We start from the raw sequence: 14131 nt of genomic DNA, 5'->3' as shown, positions 1-14131 counted from the left end.
AGATGAGGAAGTGGCCCCAATCTATACGAACTACTTTAGTAAATAGCATAGTTGAAAACAAAATTCCTCTCTTTATACATGAAATTTAATGTTGTTTTTTCCTATATCATGTTGGCTCTCTACCAAAACATACTTCTACCTTTAGAATATGCTAGGGAATGTAGCTCAGTGGATCGTGGTTGACTGTTGTGTACACTGTAAGACAGATAGTAGAAAGTAAATATTCCTGATCAGTGTATTACTAGTCTCTTTATCCTGTTTTTAAAATATTTATTTATTTATTTACTTAATTTAGCTAGTGTTGCTGATGGGATCATGGAGTAATATTACATGTTTTACCAGAGCTCATTTCTCTCTTGATATGAAGTTGATGGTTTTAGTCACAGTGGTTGCTCCTTTAAAACATTCTTTTCATGTATAATTGATTGAATAAAAATACTGATCTCAGAGTTGTCTATAATAGAACAGAACACAAGAATAATAGTAATGTTTTCAATGACAGTCACTTAAAAATGATATTCTGTCAACCTCTGCTGCCATAATCTACTTGGATAGATGAAAGAGCACCCAAAATAGCTCTTTCTAAGACTTTCTTGAGATCTCCTTAAAGAATTCATACAACTCTGTAACAGATACTTACTTAAATATCAATAATTATTTTAAATTACCATTGCATTAACTGGCCCCTTATGTGCCTATTTGTTCTGTGGCTTGTTTACCTGACATGCTGCCTTACACTCCTAATCATTTGAAAAATACTGAAGTATAGGTAAGTTTAATTCTAGATATCATATAATATGGACTAAAATTACAGTCAGTGATAATTTTTATAGGCACTATGTATGGTTCTGATGATTTTAAAATAAAGAATATTAGAAGGTCATGGTGGCAGGTAATGAAAACTTCCATAACTTTTTATTTTGGATTGAATGAAAGGGTCTGATAACGTGGAGCTGATGAGCAGAGGTGCATCCAAAATTGAGGGTTTTTAACTAAAGGACTGAAAAACTTTGAAGCCGCAAAGGGAAAAAGATTCAGTAATATTACAGTAGTTTTCAAATGATGAAAGGAGAGAGAGAATAGATGAGAAAATGGATGACTTGAGGTGGAAATTAGTCTTTATGAGAATTAGGTTACATATTAGAATAATAATTAATGTTCCTATCATAAAGTGTGGTGACATATGCTTGTGCTTATTTTCATTATGCGTTATCCTAACTCAGGACTAATGTTAGTTGTGTTTTTTCTTTGGCAGTTATGAATTGAAGGTAGTTGCTTCTGATTGATTTTTGCTTCTAAAATATTTTGTGATTTTTGCCTATCACTTGCCAAGAGTGTGTATATTTCCTTTTTTGAGTAGAACTATGAACTTTCATAGATTAAAGACGAGGTAAAAATATTTTCATTCACCTTTGGTAGAACATAGATGATACATTACAGATTGGTGAGAAAAATAAGGCAGGATGACACTATGTAACAACATAGTAATTGAACATAAACCCAATCTAGATGCTAATACAATCCAATATTCATTACCACCAAAATGTGATATATGAGAGAGAAAGAAAGAATCTATTAGAAAAGTATTTTGTGGCTGGGTGCATTGAGTCAACGCCAGTAATCCTAGCTACTTGGGAGGTAAAGATTGGAAGGATTGCTGTTCAAGGCCAGCCTAGACAAAAAGTTTACGAGACATCATCGACCAATAAAAAGCTGGGGATGGTGGAGTGCACGTATCATTCCAGACATGTGGGTAGTATAAATAGGATCTCAGTCCAGGACAGCCCAGGCTTAAATGTGAGACCTTATTTAGAAAAATAACTAAAGTGAAAAGGGCTGAGGGTGTGGCTCAAGTGATAGAATGCCTGGTGATCAAACACAAGGCCCAGAATTCAAACCCCAATACTACCAAAACAAACAACAAAACAAAACAAAACAAAAAAACCCCAGTATTTTGCATAAGAAGTCAGAAGGAAACAAATTTGCATGTATACATTTTGTTTTAGGTTGAGGAATTTGGAAAAGTCTCATGAAATAGATAGGAGCATGATGATGTTGCATGTGATGCTATTTGAACTCAGTTTTCAGGTTCATATGATACTTAGTTCCAAATGAATTTGCTTTTGCTATTCATGCTACTCCTTCTTGAGTTTAAATCTTGAAGGGTCATTATTATTTTCTTTTATATCTCTGTAACCTAATGATTTTGCCATACAAACTGGATTTTGTACTAAGCTAATGCTATCATAACTGTTTAAAATTAATGTTTTTGATAAAACAAGAAAAAGCAAGTCTGTTCTTCACCAGCTCCAGGAAGGACAATCAATTAAGATATCTGGATTCTACAATATATGATGATTTTTAGTTATGAATATATTGTTTGTAGGAACAAGTAATTCACTGAAGGCAGAGAGAGCATATGTTTATTTTAGTTTTCTCATGGTTCTGGGGACTAAACCCACATTCCAGGCAAACACTGTATCACTGAGCTACATCCCCAGCCCCAGAGAGAACATATGACTCTTATGTTTTTAATAGACTTTTAGGCTTAGGGCAGTTGTAAAATATAATTATGATTCAGGGATTCCAAGGTATGAATAGTTTAGGGAAATGGAAAATTTCAGTGTGGAATCTTTATAATTCTTGCATGAGTGACAGAATTTCCACTTTTTATTTTTATCTTTATTTTTCATACAGGTATTTAACTTAGGACTATCTTCTAGGATTTTTCTAATTCAAACTTGTACTTGTGCCATCTTCCTAGTCCATGACCCACCAAGAATTTAACTTATTTTTTGCCCAAGATGTGAATGTATAAGTTGGTGAATAATTATAAAATGAATATCCATGTAATTATCATTAAGGTCAAGAGTAATGCAATATCCCAGAAACATCCCCATTTTGTGGTCATTTCTGATCATAAATACTTCCCTTGCAGGTATAAACACTATGCTAACTTTTGTGGTAATCATCTTCTTGTTTTCCTTTGTAAAATTACCACTATTGAATTCATCCCTAAGGAAAATAGTTTTGCCTGATTTTAATCTTTATTAAATGCATGAGAATTTTCATTTAATTTTTTTCTTAGTGGATTATAGAAATGTTAAAAAGCCTCTTAGGAGAGTAATAGTTTCCAAATTAAAAATGTGTATGTTTATATCTGTATGTGCTTTTTCTCTCCATCCTTTGCTACTTCAGAAGGCAAGCAAGACTCATCTTAATTTCAGTTAAATATTAGATACAGAGTTAACATTGATTAAATTTTTATCTGGTGTGTTGACTATTGTTTTAATATTTGCAATTAATTTTTGAATTTTGTAAAGCTATAGATTTTAATAGCTTGTAGAAAATGCTAATACTTCTATGTCATCATGATAAATGTGAATATCCACAATGCTCTTTTTATATTTAGAAAGAAATTATGTGCTGAGTGCTAGATGTCAAAGTTGTCATTAATTATCACCCATTTTCAGACTCTAGATATGAAGATCTTAATATGCATTAAAGTATTTTCAGACTTTAGGCCACTTAATATTTTGCAAAAAATGAAAAAAAATTAAAAACGAGAATAAATGTAAATATGTAATTTATGGGTGAAGATTTCCACCCTTACCTTGTTTCCATTAAGAATAATGCTAGAAAATTCTCTTAATAGTATTGGATGCCAGACTTCTGACCTGCTTGTCCTTGGTTTGGAAATGGCCTACTGCTGTTTATAGTTGTATAACTTTAGCACAAGTGGTTTCTATAGCTACTGTCCAGTACCAGATGTAGAACAGTGGGAAGCTTTGATAAGGAGAGCAGGATTTTTAAACAAAAGCCGGACATGGGTAATTACCCTGAAGCTGAACTGAGGCCCATTATATTCTGCACTATCATTTACTTTTCATTTCACTATCTGCTGATTATAAGAAAAAAAAAATCAACCTGCTGTTTTTCCTCTTCCATCTCTTTGCCTTGTACTTTAAGACTGTATATCATAGCTTAAATCTGTTCCATGAATCCTAAAGTCTTTCCTGACAAGATAAGATGAACACCCCTAGCTTGGTAGCTTTCACTATGGTGACAGCATCATTGATTTTTTTCACTTATCATGGAATATATTTCATAATCATTTGTATTCAAGTGTTTGCAGTGAAATTGCTGTTTCATATAAACTGCTGTCATTTTGAGAATATGAATGACTTAAGGTTAATACCAGTGAGGTGGAAGAAATCATTATCACATTATCAGGAACTGTCATTGAGTAAAAGGACAACTTAAACCTGACCTACTATTAAAATAGAAACCATTTGGTTTTCTATTAAATGATGTTAGAATCTTGCAACTTCATCTTCTATGAAGGGGTGGTGTTGTTTCTGTAGAGCAGTAATTTTATAAATTGATGATTATACTTCGGTATTTTCACTTAAGTTTGGGGATCTATAAAATTATCTTGGCAGTGAAAGGGTACCTTGAGGTAGAACTTTGGCTTTAGTCAGAAAGTGGGTAGGCAGTAGTGTGAGAGATGAGGCTTTGAGAGTTAAGCAAGGAGGACCCCGTGTGCAGTAGAGGATGGACATCCGGGTGGGGAAGAAGCTGAGAAAATTCATACCTGATGACTAAGTTTTTGCGAGAGTGAATAAACAGACATTATAAGAGTTTGAGGACAGGTGAAATTTTGGAAAAGGTGCTGTGAGAAATAAAAAAAAAAAAACAAACTATGCCGTTTAACAATTTTTACATTCATATCCCTTCTTTATTTTTATACATTTTCTTTGCTTGGCTTGATTTTATGTTCCCTGAGGTTCCCTGAGGGAAGAGCCATGGCTTTCATCGCTCAGCATCTGGTCATGGTACCATTTTTGTCAAGTATTGAGACTGAATGGACAAGGCTTAGTTCTTCCCCGGAGAGAACATGTATGTCAGAAGAAATGGTCACCCAAAGCACTCCAATGTGTATTGGGTTTTGTAGTCATCTGTGAGATGTGTTGTGTGACATGAGAAAGTGCTTACCGTAGGAGAGGGTGCTTGAGGCAAGAGACGTGGGTAATGTAGTAGGGAAGCCATCAGTTTAAGTGCTGTGCAGAGGCATGAGAAGGGTTGTGGTGTATGCGGGGAGCCCTGAACACTGAACATTTGGGAGGAGAACATTTTGAGGTGGCCTGGAAAAGTAAAGGGATGCCTAGTGTTGAAGAATCTTACATAACCAGTCTCAGGTTTATTCTACCAGTGATGGCCTGCTCATGCGGAATGTTAATTAGGAGAATGGCAGAAGTTCATGTTTTATGAAAGTCACCGTGGCTTCAGCATGCAGGTTGGTTTGAGTTGCAGGATACTCAGTGAGGATACTCATTAAGTGGTACTAATGAGAAGGTTCTTGACATGGTCATGCAAAGATGACGAAGCTCTAAACCAAGAAAGGTAATTGGAGATTGCAGAAGAAAACACAATGGGATTGAGAATATTGTTAAACATGGCAGAACTTGGTGGCTGATTGGATAATTGGGATGAAGGAGATGGAAGTTTAGGAGACTCTGGCTTAGAACAATTAAGTGTATATTAGTTTTATTGCATATGTTTTATTGTCTTTATTTTCACTGAGGACCATGGTATAGTGCCACTTTTCTTGGCCTCTATATTGGTCTTCTAGCTGGCTTCCCTATTTCTGCAAATTTCCCTCCATTTCATTTCCTGTGCACCGGTCATAGTATCTTTCAGAATGTAAATAGATGATGAACCTTACGGTGAAATTCAGAATAAACTCCAGACCACTCTGTTCTCTTTCTGGACTGTCTCCTGTTTCACTTTGTGCCACCTTTCCTTTTTTCACCAAGCCTTAACTGTGTGGGCTTCCTTTCAGTTCCCAGAATGCACTCACCTCTTTATAATCTTAGAGATTTTTTTACATTGTGTTTTCACTCTGTGGAATGTTTTCTTCCTCTTTCTTTGAGGAAATTTATTCATCCTTTAGGTCTCAGATAAATGTCACTTTCTTGAGGAAGTTTTTCTTGTCCTCCTGTTCACCCCTCTAATAACTGTCTCCTTATATTCTCATAGTACCCTTTTCTTCCCAGTGTTTAATCACAGTTTGTGTGTTTGAAAGAATATTGTTCTGTATTTGTTTCCCACCCCTGTGCAAACTTTGTGAATCACAGACCTCGACTCTCTTGCTCACCACTAAATAAATGTTTATGAAATTATTAGTAACTATGCAGTTATTATTTTGGGCCCCTCTAGAATGAAAACAACCATATTCAACAGTGTTTAAATTACCCACTTGGAGGAAAAGTAGGAACAGGAATTATGGCTAGCCAGAAGTTTTCTGTTTGAAAACCAGTGGATTTTATCATCACTTTGACATTATTCTTCACACGTTCCCTTTATTTAAGGAGGAGATGATATAAGACAATGGCAAATTTCTGAGAGAAGGCAGTAATTGGGAAGATAGTTTTACTTAGGTGGATTTCTCTGTGAAAAATCTTTAGTTCCTTTATAGTCTGAGCAGTTTACAATACTGAATTTGAGGAACATTTTTAAAAATATATATTCTCATATAATTAAGAGTGTCATTAATCCCACTTAAAATGTCAGTTTCAAATGTTACTGCAGAACATACAGTTTTGTTTTCCTAAAAATTTATTTCTGTTTAGATTAAACTTATGAAATTATAAGTGGCTGAAATACTTTTTTTGTTTTTTTTTATATGTATAGTTATAAAAATTATTAGGGAGAACTAACTAGTTGTGGTGGCGCATGACTGTAATTCCAGGACTTATGTAGTGGAAGCAGAGGGATTTCATAAATTCAAGACCAGCCTGGGTTACATAGCAAAACCCTGTGTCAAAAAAACCCAAAAGATATACATACATATACATTAATGATTAACTTGGATACATGCTAGTTTAAGTACTTTTCTTTCATGTTCTTGAGAGAATGACTTGGAATTCTAAGTTGGACACAGATGAGTGAGATACTTTAGAATTACTGTGATGGATGTGCATTTCTGCATCATTCTTTAAAAATGAAATGGTGTGAATAAATGTGCCCTGACTGTCACATACATGTATGGTCTGTTTTGCTGTAAACTATTTCAGACTACATCAGGAATCCTATAAAAAGAAGGATTTATGGGCTTTAACCAGCAGAGGGTAGTGTACACATAAAAGTAAATGAGTGATTTGTAAAACTTCCTTTGGATTCTTTGGCAAGTGTGTTAGAATTCCTAGAGTGGTTTATGTTTAGAATTAGCAGTACTGATAGGACAGGAAATTGGTTGGGTGGGACAGTGGTTAAAGGGGTTCTGTCTAAAAGTTTCGATCTGAAATATGTGCTACCATAGCGTTGCTGTTCAGTGGGGAATGTCCTCTTAACTGTCAAACTCCATTTTGAATGACCCACTGATCTACGATGTGGGACATTAACTCTTTAGCCACTGTTTTGATGTCATTTGTACTTTAAGAGAGAGAATTGTAATGAAAAAATGATGAGTTTTTGAAGTCTGATTTAGGCTGCAGTTCTAGCAATGCTCCTTACTAGCTGTGTGACTTGTGGTAGATTATTTAAGCTCTTTCAACCTGTTTCTCTATCTGCAAAACTTAGACAATCTGCTATGAGACAATATGCAGAAAATGAAATCATTAACTTATGTGAAACTAATAGTTGGTAGCAAATAAATATTAGTTCCTTTCTTGAACCAGAACTTGTTTATTTCTACAAGGATAAATAAAAGGTTCAAAAGTTGTATCCAAGAGTGTAACCAAGAGTAGCCCAAAAATAAATAAATCAAAGAAATTTTGCAAGCAAAAAATTTAAATTCCCGTGTGTACATTACACAGCTTAGTTGATTCAGAGAAGCTCTTGTAGTCAGTTCTACGTTATCATCACTTGTGTTTTAATCCTTGACTGATCTGCTGAGTGTTTCCCTGCCCTTAATTTTGTGAAAACGTGCCTTCCAAAAAGCAAACGGTGCCCAAAAAGCCAGGCAAAAATTATGGTAATCCTCTCAAATCAAGAAGGGCACACAATGTGCTAATTTAAGTGATAAAGAGAAACTTAGATTTGTAGAAAGATGGCATGTCTTTAGTAGAAGTTGGGTGGCTTTATGGCAAAAAATATATCAAGCTTTACAGTTTTATTGTAAAGAACATGAAATCTAGTTTTTGGTGAGCAGTATTAATGTGTACAACAGTAATTTTAGCAGTAGTAGCTTATTCCATGCAGTTTCAAGTTATGAGTACTGAATGTGCATTTGAGCTTTCCTTGTTTTTCTTCAGTGACAGTCTCTTGAAACCACATACCCATTGATACCCAGGGTCTATTCTATTTCTATTATGTAGTCATTTGTGACTACAAATTTTCCTATAGAAACTCTTAATTTCTGGTTTAGAAATGATAGTAATGTAATCAATAGTAAATATTTTGTTCATTTCTCCTTGATTAGTATTAATAATTAAGAAATTTGAGAAATGTGATCTTTAATTTTTCATCACTGTAGTTTTCTCTTTTAACTTTTCCTAATTCTTTATTTCTTTATTTTACATAAAAGTATTTCTTTGCCTACTAAAAATTTGCAAAACTCTGGTTCTTTGATATGTATATGTTACCATGATTGATAGTGGAAGACAGATTTGGAAATGTTAGAAAAACTCAAAACACCAGGCAAGCATGAGCAAATGAGGAGATCAAAGACTGTATTGTTTGAGTATACTCTTTTCCTTTTAAGTAAACACTTTGGCCTTCGAGATACTGAGTTAAAAAAAAAATGCAGATAATCCTGGTGAAGAAGGGCAGGGAATGTGAATAGAGAAGAGTCATGAAAAGGTGTTGAAAAATATGTAGAGTTGAATTTCATCATCTCAAGTGAACCCTGGTGAAGTAAAGATGGAATGGAGAGGTAAAGAGAAAACAAAAATTGAAATTGCCATTTTCTTCTGCATTTTGGTAACATAAGTTCTGATGCAACCTACAGTATAGTATATTTCATGTGGACTGTGTGTATTTTAAATGTTTATAGGTGTATGGTATTTATATGTATGGTAGTATGTTATACGGTAATATGTGTTCCACCAAAGATGCATAAAACCTTTCATGAAGAATATTTTATATACTGGGACTTTTACACCTAGGTGAAAATATAGCCAGAGTTCCTGGACTGTCTGACATCCTGAAGCATCACTTATGCTGCAGGTAATAGAATGGTTCCTGCCAAACCCTTGGCTGCACAAGGGTTTTGGAGATTTTGGGATTGCCAAGAGTTTCTGTGATGAATAATCGGTCTTGTAGGGATGACATTCCAGCATAGAGCCCCAAAACATTTCACACTGATTCTTCTCTACTGCCTGAGAGATAAAACAGGATTTTCCCTTAGAGGTTACATTTCTGAAACTAATGTATGTTCCAGCTTACCCAGTACCATATATAACTTTGCCACCATGTCCCTATGACACTGAGCAGAACATAATCTGTTGTAGGGGTTGTTTTGCTTTTAATTCTGTAAGATACTGTATTCTGAGGGAATGCTGCGCCTTTTCAGATAAAGAGGGCCATAGGTATTAATTATTTTCTTGATAACCATTAGCATGGTTTACTTTTGAGTTTTTTCAGGCTTCTGTTGTTCATTCCCAATCTCTGACCCTTATATTCCCTGTCCTTTTGAATTTTGCTGTTGTTTTTATTTGTGTTTTTGTCTGTTTGTCTGTTTTGTGGTCCTGGAGATTGAACCCAGGCAAGCACTGTCCCACTAAGCTACACTCCCACACCATATTCATATTTAAAAAAAATATTACTGGTATATAATAAGCCCTTCATAGTCACAGATTTATTATGGTGGTTTTGATCAAAAAATTATAATAAATTTAAAAAATAAAAAAACAAGGAATTTAAATTCCTGCATGAGCCTTACACAGCTCAGTCAATGCCAATAAGCTCTTAGTTCTGTGTTATTGTCAGTTGTGTTTAAATTGGTCTGTGATCTGCTGAGCATTTCCCTGCTCTTAATTTTGTGGAAAATGCCTCCCAAAAAGTGAATGGTGCCCAGAAAGCAAGGTAAAAGTGAATGTGTTTAGTTGAAATGATAAAATGGACATTTTAGATTTGTTGAAAGGCATGTCTTTATGGAAGTTGAGCAGCATTCTGGGAAAAATTAACTAAGCATCCACAGTACTGTACTGAACTGGGCATTCATGGATTTCCCTTGATAGTGGTTTCCTTGGAACCCTAAGGGTCTACTATATATTTATTGTACAAAGTAATGGATTTCATCATGATGTTTTCATACATGGTGTGTAATGTACTTTGAACATATTCTTGATTCTTTATCACTAGTTTGCTCTACTTAATCTCTCTTAGTTCAAAGGTAGGCTATCTTTCTAAGCTTTCTTTGCTTCATGAGTGAAGCCTGTCTTTTGCTGTGCTTTGGCTTTTGTCTTCTCCTTCCCCTTGGTGATGAATATACCTGAAGCTCAAAGTCAGGGAAACACCTAGTGCCTGATCCTTGTCAGTCTCCAGGAGCTACGCATTTCTGTCCTACCCTAGCCTACTCATTGTTGGAGGCTATCCCATGAAGTTACCCATAGTGCATTTTGAGTAGAACCTGATCATGTATGGCCTACAGGAGCCATGGGGAGAACAGAGGACAGAAAGGCAGAGTTAGGAGCGACTTTGTTCCCAGCATTGTGATTCCTCTTCTGCAGGAGAGGCAAGTGAGATGTCACTCAGTAAACTGAAAAATAATTGACTCATAACTCCCAAATGTTAAGGGAAAAGCCTGAGGATTGGGAGAAAATTTGAACCTAGCTAAAGGGTAGCTTAGTAACTTTGCATTTTAATAAATTGAGTCTAGTCTGAGTGTGGAGAATGGATTGGAGAAGGAGCCACAGAGGGCAGGGCAACTGGTAACTTAGGGGAGATGAGGAAGACTTAAAGTACAGATAAACAGAGAGGAGTATATTTGAGATATTTAGGATGCAGAAGCTAAGATTTTAGGCCTGACCAAATGTGAGATGAGGAAGAAGGGATTTGACCTGGATTTCTGTTTTTGATGATGGGGAGAATGATACAGAGAGCTGTGAGAAGAATAATAGTAGGAGAGATGGTGGCATCTGTACATAACTTTAAGATAAAACCAAGGACAAACATTTCTGGAGAGTCTGGCATTTGAACTCAGGAGCTTACATTTTCTAGGCAGGAGCTCTACAACTTGAGTCATGCCTCTAGTTCAGGACAAACATTTCTGCCAAGATTAAGCTGATGTAGCTGAGGAAGTTTTCTAGTAATTTTTTTTATATAGTAGCTGAATTTAGAATACCTGGTAGAATGATGATGGCTGTCCCTTCCTTTCCTTCAGTCAGACTTGGTAAAAGTTAAGTTGAACCAGTCAAAATTAAATGAGGAATGTTGTTTTCTATTGCTGTTGTCCTGAGTGTAGTCCTGAGATGTGTACTATACTTGGGACCACCTGTGAAGTTTGCTGTCCTCCTAGGGTTATGATATCTGTCAGTATCCCTGTGGCTCCTTGTATCTCTTGGTATGCAACTTTTATCTCATTGGAATATCCTCTTAGTTAATAGAAATAATTTAATAATACTTCAGGGCCAGTTCTGTTCCTTTCTTGGTAGGCAGCTCAACTATCAAAGCCTCAGTTTATCACCTGTTTCTTCCCAGTGCTGTTGCTGCTTGCTAAGATGGGAAACAACTCTCCTTAAGAAAACATCACTAAAGTGTAGTTAAGTGTGCAGTCTCTGAAGTCAGACAGATCTGTATTCAAACCCTAGCTCTGCTGCTTACCAACTGTGTGTGTTAGGCCTATACTTGTAAATAATTCCTCATCAGTAAAATGGTGATGATATTATATATATCACTTATAACTAATAAGATTTGTTAGTATAGCTTTTGGCTCAGAATAAGTACCTAATATATATTATCTTTCACTTTCTAATTTTTAGTTGTATACCTACAGGTTGACTATATAAAATTTATCTTTTGCAGGCTATATGGAGCCTCATGTCACTAATCATTGATTTGATTTTATGTGCTTGCATGAATTAAAGCATACTTAGTGCCATAAAATTTAAGTAGCCATCTACTTATTTTTAATAAATTGGGGAAATATGTGAACTTTTTTTTAAATGTTTTTTATTTTTGCAGTGATAGGGATCAAAACCAGAGCCTCAGACTTGCTAAGCAAATAAGCCTCTCAGCTACATCCCAACCAGCTTTTTGTTTATTTGTTTTTTGTTTTTGTTTTCATTTTGCACTGGTGAGGCTCTAGCCCAAGGCTTTGTGGAAGTCCTCTTGAGCTATATCCCCAGTAATAACTTTTAGTAATGGGTTTTTTAATATGATTTTTAAAAATATGTGTTACAAAAATAGTTTCTGGATAAACAAGAGTCAACATTATTTTAGCTAAACCTAGGTTTTTTAAATTAATGTTAGATATAACATTTCACATAAGAATAAACAAAAATACAAAAATTTTGGAGATTGTTTTATTCCAGATATATTTTTACCTACCATTTTGATACTGAAGCCATAAAAACATTAGGCATCATGTTTTGTGATTGTGTCTTTACACTTTTTTTTTTCCAAAATCACCTTAATCCGTGTGTGATTGAATATGAATTTACACAAGTACATGGGAAATGAGATTTTATTTCTAATTAGATTTTCTTCACAGTTTGGAATGGTTTGTGAAATTGGATGAAAAGCTGATGTTTCATTGTTTCCTGCCAGTCTTCCTGTTTTCCTCCCTCAGTTTTCTAAGCCAAAATAAGTTTGACATCCTAACTGAGATTGACTTTTCCTGTGTCCATGAGCACAAGCCCTTATTTGTCTATGAGACAGTGTGGAAGTCTCTTGTTCACCATGTGTCTTCTTTCCCTGTGCTGGGAATCCTTCATTGCATTGACTGAATGATAACCCTGAAGAGTTTTATGTGACTATATGATATCACACAATGATAATTTGTTAGTACTACTTTTCTTTTTTTTGAGTAGAAGCTTCCTCATTTGACATTCCTGTCCATAGCTGCAGATGATTTCTGCAACTGAGGTAGGAAGAAAGGTGTAGTTCTGTGTCCTTTCTGGATAATTAAAAGTATTTGTCTCTGTGCAGAGGACTGTTTGAAGAGCCAATGAGATGAATATCCAAGGATTATACAGTTGTAAAATGATTATGTATAATCATTTTATGTATAATCATTATTCAAGTATAAGCAAATTTACCTCAGAATGTGACTTTACTTAGAGTAAGTGACTGCTTTCGTTGCAGGCTAAAGAAAGAAGTAACTTACACATCTTTCTATTGTATTTTCCAACTTACCAGAGCCGGGACCAGTATTCACATCTGCTAAGCGATCATTTTCTCCTATACCAAGGTCATAATTCCTTCCGTGAGAAATATTTCAGTGGGGTAACAAAAAGAATTGCCAAGGAAGAAAAATCCAACCAGGACTGAAAATTAAGATTTTGACAATGAAGAAGAATTAAGCATGTACTAGAAAAGACACCTGGATGTGAACATTTATGTGTAATCCAAAAAACATGCTATTTTAAAATTTTTATATAAAAAATGCTACAAATGAAATTGAGCAACTGAAAAATTATCTTTGTTTTATAGACTATTTTACTGCATGTATTGTGAGATCCTTTGAAACTTATTTAACTTATATTTGTATTTCAAGTATTAATGGAGATTAATTCAACAGTTATATTTTTTCTAATTTACAAAGAAAATATTGTTCACTTTTAAAGGTAATTAATGGTTAAGAATTTATTCATTTTGTAAATTTGTCTTGTTTGTAATTATAATTGATTTATATTGCCACCAATAAACTTTACTGAGAATTTCTAAAATCATGTAGTATTCAGTGCTTTTCAATAGGGGATATGTGATAAGGGAAATGAATTTTTATCTTTTTTGCTTAAACAAGTAATAACAGTGATAATGGTGATGGTGAGAAAGGCTACGACCTGACAACCTGAAAAGATTCCAAACTCCTTAAGGCCTGTTTACATCTGAAGCTCATCTGTACCTTGGATTTGCTCTTGCATTCCTAAATCTTGACTGTTGGTCAAGTTAACTACCCTCAATTTTTGGTTTACAAAGTAACTGATAGTTAAAAGCAGTAACAACAACACAAATCCTAGATGGT

The 14131-nt window shown here is 34.7% G+C and overlaps 1 protein-coding gene across 9 annotated transcripts in view; it reads left to right on the top strand.

Moving 5' to 3' along the window:
- The window catches only part of Trmt11 (tRNA methyltransferase 11 homolog), a 189601-nt gene that overhangs the window by 42506 nt on the left and 132964 nt on the right, over positions 1-14131 (top strand). For 3 of the 9 annotated variants that reach the window (XM_074075217.1, XM_074075238.1, XM_074075234.1), the window contains one exon: positions 13303-13832. The exons of the other annotated variants lie outside the window; for them this stretch is intronic. In XM_074075217.1, the coding sequence (XP_073931318.1) occupies positions 13303-13434 (132 nt within the window). In that variant the 3' untranslated portion in view covers positions 13435-13832. Of the gene's footprint in view, positions 1-13302; positions 13833-14131 lie in introns of those variants that run through there. 9 annotated transcript variants of the gene reach the window in all.

The sequence above is a fragment of the Castor canadensis genome, chromosome 1, assembly GCF_047511655.1.
Source record: "Castor canadensis chromosome 1, mCasCan1.hap1v2, whole genome shotgun sequence".
Lineage (NCBI taxonomy): Eukaryota > Metazoa > Chordata > Mammalia > Rodentia > Castoridae > Castor > Castor canadensis.
Note: the sequence above shows the minus strand (reverse complement) of the source record. Positions and strands in the feature narration are given on the sequence as shown.